This window comes from Aplidium turbinatum, chromosome 17 (assembly GCF_918807975.1).
Source record: "Aplidium turbinatum chromosome 17, kaAplTurb1.1, whole genome shotgun sequence".
In the NCBI taxonomy this organism is placed as follows: domain Eukaryota; kingdom Metazoa; phylum Chordata; class Ascidiacea; order Aplousobranchia; family Polyclinidae; genus Aplidium; species Aplidium turbinatum.
The window spans coordinates 20,927,853-20,937,528 of record NC_137488.1 but is presented as its reverse complement, the minus strand read 5'-3'; the positions used below and the strand labels follow the sequence as shown (position 1 = coordinate 20,937,528).

General features: G+C 39.3%; 1 protein-coding gene across 1 annotated transcript; it reads right to left on the bottom strand.

Annotated features, from left to right (window-relative positions):
* Nucleotides 1–234: 234 nt before the first annotated feature.
* Nucleotides 235–5,546, bottom strand: LOC145786702 (uncharacterized). The gene is made up of 7 exons (XM_082598420.1): nt 5,335–5,546; nt 4,967–5,057; nt 4,345–4,420; nt 4,078–4,212; nt 3,000–3,080; nt 1,618–1,807; nt 235–1,199 (listed from the first exon to the last, which is right to left on the bottom strand). The coding sequence occupies exons 1-7, from the start codon at nt 5,492–5,494 to the stop codon at nt 910–912; spliced, it is 1,023 nt and encodes a 340-aa protein (XP_082454546.1). The 5' UTR covers nt 5,495–5,546; the 3' UTR covers nt 235–909.
* Between the last annotated feature and the right edge of the window lie 4,130 nt (nt 5,547–9,676).

The following is a 9,676-nucleotide window of genomic DNA, read 5'->3' as shown; positions in this document are numbered from 1 at the left end:
TCTCGGTGCCAATTGTCATTTTATGATAAACACAGATTATTTACGATAAACAAAAGCCCTTCTATTGTCAGACGTAATAAAAGCCTTCGTATCCCCTTCTTTAGATATCCCTGGGTATGTAATCTATATCAACTCTTCATTCCACGTGCAGAGAGCATAGTCTCCTTCACTGATGAGAGCAATCAATTAATTGATAGGTGCCTGGCATTTGCAGCAATATAAAGTCTGTGGGTTTGCATCAAAGGTTTTATTCACTCCGAAGCGATTCTCACAAAAGCGTTATCACAGTAAAGGCGCCGCTTGGTGCCAGTAATGAGCTCGGACCAAGAGCAACGGTCAAAATGAAACCATGAGGTATCACGGCAATCAATTGGCCATTCTTGCGTCACCATGAACTATATGTAGATCCACAAAACAATTCCGGCGACTACCCGCACGGCGGCAGGAAGGGTCACTCTTGCAAATGTGTTGTCAGCGGCAAGCTGGCGAGGTGGTTGCGCAACATCCCACACGCGTCGGTCGCTTTCGCAGCGTCACCTATGACGGAACAATGACAGCACGATGACGTGGGTGGTCAGCGATCCCACAACATGTCGGTCAATATTGCATCAACAAAAAGCGCGAACTTCAAATTCCATAAGAAGACGACAAATACGTGAAAACACAAATTCTTGCACTAAGCCAGGTCGGCAGTTCCCGACCTGTTCGAAACTGCATTTCTACGTGGTAACCATGGCAGCAGTGAGGTTGCCGTTTACAAACATTGCACCACAGAGCGAAAAAACATGTTTCGATAAATCAACCACTGAACAAGTTTGAACGAAAGGCAAAGCAGTGAACAACAATGAGGAAAACAAATAAATTAGCGCATTCTGTAATTCATGGGCCGCTATGACGTCACAATCAACATTAAGAAGCTTTTTTCAAAATATAGAAACCGATACAGGCCGCCGCAGCAGCGACACCAAGTGATATGTGAGGGATGTAGTCCGTCACGTTGGCGTCCTCTTGTGGCGGCTCATCGGCCTGGGCAGGGGGCATGTTATGGGCGAATTGTTTCAGTTGCGAGGCCAGCGAAGGATTAGGAGCCTCAGCCTCCTCCTTCTCAGGTTCACCCGCCATCGGTTGCTTTGGAGACGCAGGAGTGGAATTGTTGGAGGATTCCACAAGCTCGAAGTCGGTGCATTCACTGCTTGCTCCTGTGATGAAAGTTGGCCACTTTATATTCATGATTCACCTCAATGGGATGCACACATTATCTTTAACTGGTGTGTGCACAGTGCACGCGTTCATCCTTGCCCACTTTCTGAACGCAAATTTACCTTACTAACTACTTTTGGGTTAAGAAACTCCTGGGAAGCCAAGGCTAGAAGAAGAACATGGGCAACTTTAAGGCGAAACGCTTTAAAAAAAACAACAACAACAAATGCCTTAACCTCAAAGCAACCACTGAAGTAAATATGTTTAGAAAGTCAATGGGTGGAAAGGGGGACCAAAAAGTTGAAAAGCGCGGGATAGACCAGATTCCAGGCTATGAATTGTTACAACAATAAGATGATCTTCCTGGAGCAGGAGTGCAGAGCAAGCCGCTACTATCTTCCTTTATAACGTACTGACCTGTGTTGCCATTCGAGTTAAGTGTGGATGCGACATCTCCTCCTCCCATCATCTGGATGAGGGAAGCTGTCATGGGAGGACGATCTACCAGTTCAGGAGGAGTTGCAGAATCAAGACTCTCCAGCTCCGTCTCGTCGGTGATAGGAGGAAGCAATGAATATGGGGGAGACTCGGTTGGGGGGGCGTCAACCTGCTCGAGAGTTTACAAAAGAAAGTCTGTTGATTTACATCTGTCCGAAATGTTGCATTTTCACTAAAAACTATTGACATATAATAATGTTTGTTTTTATATAGTGCTGTATCCATCGCAGAATGCGTCGCTCTACAGCGCTTTACAAAGCAGACAGTGTCAATGCAGCCGCATAGAGTCGCAACTGAGTACATTATTTCCCGAATCCATTTCATTGCCAAGCAGGAATTAGATTCAGTACCATTTTTAAAAAGTCTTTGGAATGACCCGACAAGGTATCGAGCCCATGCCTACCGATTCAGAGGCGGGCGGACTAACCGCTAAACCACCCACCGGTTTTTATTGACAAGCAATCGCTTTGAAAGGATACGCAACAAGCACGGCAATTCAGTGCCGGCCTGGCGCTGTCCTTGCAAGCAGAGCAAGTGTCGCATGCTTTCCTGTTCAATGGCTTCCTGAGTTGCCTGCAGGTCGCGTAACCAGCAAGCTAACGTGCATTGCAAGATAAGTACGAAAACTGCAACAACCTTGAAAACAACAGGCAGCTCTAACTAGACGCTTTGTAAATCAAACGGTTATCACTGATCGGAAGACAAAACGCCACAGATGAACGATGGTGTGAACATCACAATCCTGTATCTCTCATCCTACTTAAGCTCGACAACAAAATGCTGAGATGACATTAGAGCAGAGTGTGAACATGACCAGAACTTGTTGCAATGACAGCAGCTGCGGTGTCATAAAGTGAACATACAACAGAAAGGGCGTAGAGTAGACCATGCGTTCGGGTAAGGAAAGGTTGCCGAAAACTATTCCACGGATTTAGCTAAGACATTATGAAATACTTCGTCACATTTTTCTAGAATAAAAGGTAAAGGGGGGTCCCATACTTGATTCAAGTGTCGGGTATGAGAAGATAAGGTTTTCATTGTACTAAGCCTTCAGCACTAAGGAGAGTAGGGTGGCCAGTTCCTTTCTCTCGGCCGCCTTTACTTCAGCAACTACGCCCACCCAATTTATTACACCCTGGGTAGAGGTGAGCGGTGTTTTCAACAACCAGCTGAAGCCGGGAGTCGAACCAGGTTTGCATAATTGGAAAGCCAACGCCTTATCCGTTGCGCCATCCCACCAGAATAATCACAGCAAAACTAATGACGTTAGCTAAGATTGCTACAGTAAACAAGCCACATACCTCTTGTTGCTGGTGTGGTACGATGACGACACTGGACATGATTCCTCCCCCTTCCCCATGCAGGGACGACGCTGCTGTGGCCTGCACAACAACATTTGCATGTTGTTGGCAAGATTTAGCTGAGTAGCGGCGGTTTTCTTTTGTTAAACAACAAACTAAACAGAAGTTATTCAAACCTATTCATGCAGTTTTCTAAAAGGAAACCCTGTTTCTTTGACTTTATCGTACTTGGAGTGGCAGCCTCATATTTGCAAACGGCGGACGATATCATTTTATTTTTCGTTATTAACGCGTCCGAGACAAAAAAAGATATATACTAACTACAAAAATCGATATAGACCTACCAGCACGTTAATGAACAGGAAAAGGTGGCAAAACCTTGAAAGGATTAAAACGTACCTGAATGGAAAATCATATAGCAGGCTTGTCTGTAGTTAGCACCAGAATGGCCCGTTTCGACGAGTGCCCTATTCGGCGAGAGCCCTTTTCGGCGAGTTTCCTATTCGGCGATTTTTTGAATTTTTTTTTTAATATTGGGTACCGTAACCTAATTATCATTGTGGTTTTAGGGTTAGGGGTTGAGGTTAGGGGTAAGTGTTAGGGGTTAGAGTTGGGGATTAGGGTTGGGGTAAGAGTTAGGGGTTGGGGTTAGGGTCTTATTTTAACGTTTAGCGACGTTAAAACGATGTAAAAGCGGCAATGATAATTAGGCTACGGTACCAGATAATTAAAAAAAAAAAATTAAAAAAATCGCGTAATAGGGAACTCGCCGAAAAGGGCTCTCGCCAAATAGGGCACTCGCCGATTCGGACTAGCCAAATTGGATTCGCCGAATCGTAGCAGACCCAGTTAGCACAAAACCAAAAAACAAACAGCAAAAAATAAAACAAAGATAAGCACACAGTCGTGTAGCAATAAATGACAGCTTAATGAAAAGTGTTGTGGATTGAATTTGCAGTTCCAATATTGCTACGGATGAGCTGTCATTTGCTTCACAAGCACGAAATTAATAGGTTGTAGACTTAAAAATACGCATTGCATCATGTACATACAGCTTGATTTGTAAATATAAACTCACCCAGCCATTTTGATTTTGAACAAATTCTTTGGTGTATTTCCGTAAACATCGCACTCCTACGTCGATCACTCTGTCTAACTTCGAAACACCTTGCGCGCAGTACATTTTATAAACTAAGTGGAGTAAGAGAGCGACCTAAAAACAAAACGTAAAGTACAGTAACACCATGATGCTCCAGAAGTACTAAAACCACCTTATGAACACACAATGATGACATTGTGTTTGTGACAAGCAGGCTACACATGCAACGATTTGCAGCATCCGAACCTGATTCCAACTCTCCACCGACAAACCGGCCAATAAATTCTCTGCAGCTTCTTCGAATGTCTGCTGAGTTAAGTCTCTGGAACAAAAAGGAACAATTAAGTGTATTTTTAGCGTTTGGCAGACCACAAATGTAAGGATCTGAAGAATCCAGAAGTCAGTAGTCGTTATAAACAGAGACCACAAACACAACTGTTACAATCAGTGATTCTATGCGGATGTCAAATGACAGAGACTTCCTATTATTTCGAATCGACTTCAAAAACGTAAATACTAAATTTAGTTAAAAACATCTTGCAACACTGACAATGGCCATGGGTATTTAGAGGTACGGTACCCAAAAAATTTAAGTATTAAGCACAAAGCAGTTTGTTTGAAAAAGATGCATGAAAGCTTATAAGCTTTATTAGCTGGAAAGTGGAAAGAGCTTTGTTTTTCATTGTCCAGATAACCTAAAATCTTTCAACATTAAGAGGAGTCAGTTTTGCAAAATATAAAGTAATAATCTGGCAACACCTAAAGTTAAACAATCATCTGAAAACACTAATCACATACTTCATTCCAAAAACTGTGGAGAAAATATCACTGGCTGCAAAGCAAAATATTAAAGCTAGCTCAAACATACTCGGTTTCAAGTGTTTTGGTCAAATCCACAATTGCAGACTTTTCAAGATTTAATGACAGCTTTGCCAAAGATTGTGCAGCGGTGATGTAATCTGAAAATAAATGCCCAGAGTTTTATTTTTACCTTCAAAATAATATCAAATAGCCAACAAAAGCATTATAAAATATTAAATGTCCTTATTCAAATAGAATCTATTTTATATATAATACATATTTTGTATTAATATATTCTATTTGAAAAAGAACCTTCTGATGACCTGAAAAATATGAATACATTGTACATACATAGCATAAATCTAACTACTTCATTATAAAAAATCATTAACAAAATTAATATTATAATGATGATGTAAAATGCTCAGTGCTCACGTTTTATCTCAAAATCAAATACTTCCATTTCGCTTTGTATTGTGTGGCATGATGACCTTGTAACTTCATCATCACTGGATTCTGCTTTGGTGCATTCAATTAAATAATTCAAACAAATCACACGACATTGATCGGAAAAAGATTCTTTCTGAGCAGCCATTTCCAAGTCAAAATTAATACGAAAAAATATGACTGTTTTGTTAAATACCCAACTCTCTAAATAAACATGTGAAATTATCATTGAAGTTAGGCAGTGGCTATTTGACCGGCTCCGGTCTTTGAATCTGAAACACTATTTGACCGGTCATGACGTCATTACATAAGTACTCTTTTCTTTTTCTCTCTCAAAGCATAAGACGTGAAGCGCCGATATAAAGCTCTAAATTCAACACGTTTTCTTCAACTCAGTCCGTGGCGCATACGTTGCGTCTCGGGTTGCCATTCTAGAGGGGATGAGTTCGATGCTATCCGGAAGCATTGACTTTTTTTTCATTTTTTTTTTATCTAAACTTTGAACCGAAGCGCATTTTTGTGATCAATTTTTAATTTGAGTAGCCTACAGCCCATTTTTTTATGTCTTTTCAAATGTGAGTAATAAAGTTAGAGTTTTTTTAATTTGCTGGAATTTGAGAATTTCTCTGGGTAATTTTCCGATCGTCATAAGTGACCGTGTTTGCTGAACGACCCTACATTTTTGCTCTCAAGTTAGTTATATTTTTTAAAGAAGTATTGTATAGGCTATAACTAACTTGAGAGCAAAAATGTAATTTTCTTTTAAAAAAAATGGACGATTGGAAAATTGGACCACTTATCACGATCGGAAAATTACCAAGAGAAATTCTCAAATTCCAGCAAATTAAAAAAACTCTAACTTTATTTCTCACATTTGAAAAGACATAAAAAAATGGGCTGTAGGCTACTCAAATTAAAAATTGATCACAAAAATGCGCTTCGGTTCAAAGTTTAAATAAAAAAAAATGAAAAAAAAGTCAATGCTTCCGGATAGTATCGAACTCATCCCCTCTAGAATGGCAACCCGAGACGCAACGTATGCGCCACGGACTTAGTTAAAGAGAGCGTGTTGAATTTAGAACTTTATATCGGCGCTTCACGTCTTTTGCTTTGAAAGAGAAAAAGAAAAAAGTACTTATGTAATGACGTCATGACCGGTCAAATAGTGTTTCAGATTCAAAGACCGGAGCCGGTCAAATAGCCACTGCCTTGAAGTTAATCAATGTCATACAACAGTGTTACTCAAACTATGAGTCCTGCAGAGACTATCTACTGTAAGCCTGCCAAAATGGGGGTGTTGTAAATTGATTTATAAATAAACTTTGTTTTTCTTCTATGAATTTGCTTTAACCCTAACATCGAGGGGATGACTGCATCATGCAAAATACGCATATGATTACGTCGTATATGCATTTCTTTGACTTTTCTATCAAAATCAAATATTGCTTTATTAGCAGTTTTGCTAGTCATTCAAGTCAGCACCTTTACTAAATCACGGCAATTGTGAACTATATGTAGGCCTACTGAAAGTTCACAATTCAAGGTTTCTGAACTATTTATTAAAAATTTGGAGTACATTTTTATCTGAGATCCTAGTGCTGTGACACCGCAATGTGAGCTGTGCTATGAAATGTTGTTGAATGAAGTTAAAGACACACATGACGAGTTGAAGACAAAGCATGCGGAAAATGAGCATATTTTTTCAAGCATCAAGAAGCGACATTAAAGCTAAGCCAGTTTGACTCAGTAACGAATCCAGCGCTTTTGCTTAGTGTTTAAGCAAGTTTGGTTACCTGTGCAATAGAAATATAGCAATGAAGTATAGCCTACCGTAGCGTACTAGAACTACGGTATGCAAGTATTCATTTTTTTCTGGGTCACACTAGAAATTATGGTAGCCTAATTATATAATTTTGCCAATATTACTTTAATTGCCAACAACGACTCTTGAAATGCATTTCTAGAAATTATTACATTGGTTCCGTTGCTTTTTATGTGTAATTCAACAACCTACCATACCGTACTAAAATGTGAATTATATATTATAGCCGAGATGCTATTTAAATGCGTCAATCTTTTTTCAATCTATTTTGTATCCGCAATTAGTAAATGGAAAGACATACTAATAGGTTTGATCAGCTGCGATTTCGTAGCCAAGCTGACTTCTTTGCTTTTCCAAATGTTTTCTTTTCAACCCAATGCAAAACTTTCACCACCTTCAGATTCACCACCGTCATTCTGGCAGAATAGTTTTTCCGCTTTCCGCCTAAAAAAGTCATCCGTGAATAAGTGCGAGGCATAAAATGCGACCTGACATACCTTCGAAAAACCTTAAATAAAACAATAACTTGCAACACGTGCCACTTAAATTTTACATGCATCGGATTCAGTATTAAATTACCTTTCCAGGGATGTGCATCAATAGGTGGGCATTTGGAAGGAACTCCCAGCAGAACGGTCCAAAGATGGAGGATATATTTACGATAAACATTAAAATAATACGATTTTTGCATAATAGACACCACTTCAAACATCTTCGAATAGAACTATAATCCGCAACACGTGCCACTTAAATTTTGCATGCATCGGATTCAGTATTAAATCACCTTTCCAGGGATGTGCATCAATAGGTGGGCATTTGAAAGGAAATCCCAGCAGAACACTCCAAAGATGGAGGATATATTTACGATAAACATTAAAATAATACGATTTTTGCATAATAGACACCACTTCAAACATCTTCGAATAGAACTATAATCCGCAACACGTGCCACTTAAATTTTACATGCATCGGATTCAGTATTAAATTACCTTTCCAGGGATGTGCACCAATAGGTGGGCATTTGGAAGGAACTCCCAGCAGAACGCTTCAAAGATGGAGGATATATTTACGATAAACATTAAAATAATACGATTTTTGCATAATAGACACCACTTCAAACATCTTCAAATAGAACTATAATCCGCAACACGTGCCACTTAAATTTTACATGCATCGGATTCAGTATTAAATTACCTTTCCAGGGATGTGCATCAATAGGTGGGCATTTGGAAGGAACTCCCAGCAGAACGCTCCAAAGATGGAGGATATATTTACGATAAACATTAAAATAATACGATTTTTGCATGATAGACACCACTTCAAACATCTTCAAATAGAACTATAATCCGCAACACGTGCCACTTAAATTTTACATGCATCGGATTCAGTATTAAATTACCTTTCCAGGGATGTGCATCAATAGGTGGGCATTTGGAAGGAACTCCCAGCAGAACGCTCCAAAGATGGAGGATATATTTACGATAAATATTAAAATAATACGATTTTTGCATGATAGATACCACTTCAAACATCTTCAAATAGAACTATAATCCGCAATACGTGCCACTTAAATTTTACATGCATCGGATTCAGTATTAAATTACCTTTCCAGGGATGTGCACCAATAGGTGGGCATTTAGAAGGAACTGCCAGCAGAACGCTTCAAAGATGGAGGATATATTTACGATAAACATTAAAATAATACGATTTTTGCATAATAGACACCACTTCAAACATCTTCGAATAGAACTATAATCCGCAACACGTGCCACTTAAATTTTAATGCATCGGATTCAGTATTAAATTACCTTTCCAGGGATGTGCACCAATAGGTGGGCATTTGGAAGGAACTCCCAGCAAAACGCTTCAAAGATGGAGGATATATTTACGATAAATATTAAAATATTATGATTTTTGCATAATTGACACCTCTTCAAACATCTTCGAATAGATGTATAATCCGCAACACGTGCAACGTAAATTTTACATGCATCGGATTCAGTATTAAATTACCTTTCCAGAGATGTGCACCAATAGGTGGGCATTTGGAAGGAACTCCCAGCAGAACGCTCCAAAGATGGAGGATATATTTACGATAAACATTAAAATAATACGATTTTTGAATAATAGACACCACTTCAAACATCTTCAAATAGAACTCTAATCCGCAACACGTACCACTTAAATTTTACATGCATCGGATTCAGTATTAAATTACCTTTCCAGGGATGTGCACCAATAGGTGGGCATTTGGAAGGAACTTCCAGCAGAACGCTTCAAAGATGGAGGAAATATTTACGATAAACATTAAAATAATATGATTTTTGCATAATAGACACCACTTCAAACATCTTCGAATAGAACTATAATCCGCAACACGTGCCACTTAAATTTTACATGCATCGGATTCAGTATTAAATTACCTTTCCAGGGATGTGCACCAATAGGTGGGCATTTGGAAGGAACTCCCAGCAGAACGCTTCAAAGATGCAAGATATATTTACGATA

What these genes read in the sequence shown, in the direction of transcription:
- LOC145786702 (XM_082598420.1), bottom strand. Translation starts at nt 5,494, where the DNA reads ATGGCTGCTCAGAAAGAATCTTTTTCCGATCAATGTCGTGTGATTTGT. An exon ending in ACCAAAACACTTGAAACCGA is followed by an intron (nt 4,421 to 4,966) that starts GTATGTTTGAGC and finishes TTTTTGTTCCAG; the next exon opens with AGACTTAACTCAGCAGACAT. An exon ending in TACCACACCAGCAACAAGAG is followed by an intron (nt 1,808 to 2,999) that starts GTATGTGGCTTG and finishes ACTCTCGAGCAG; the next exon opens with GTTGACGCCCCCCCAACCGA.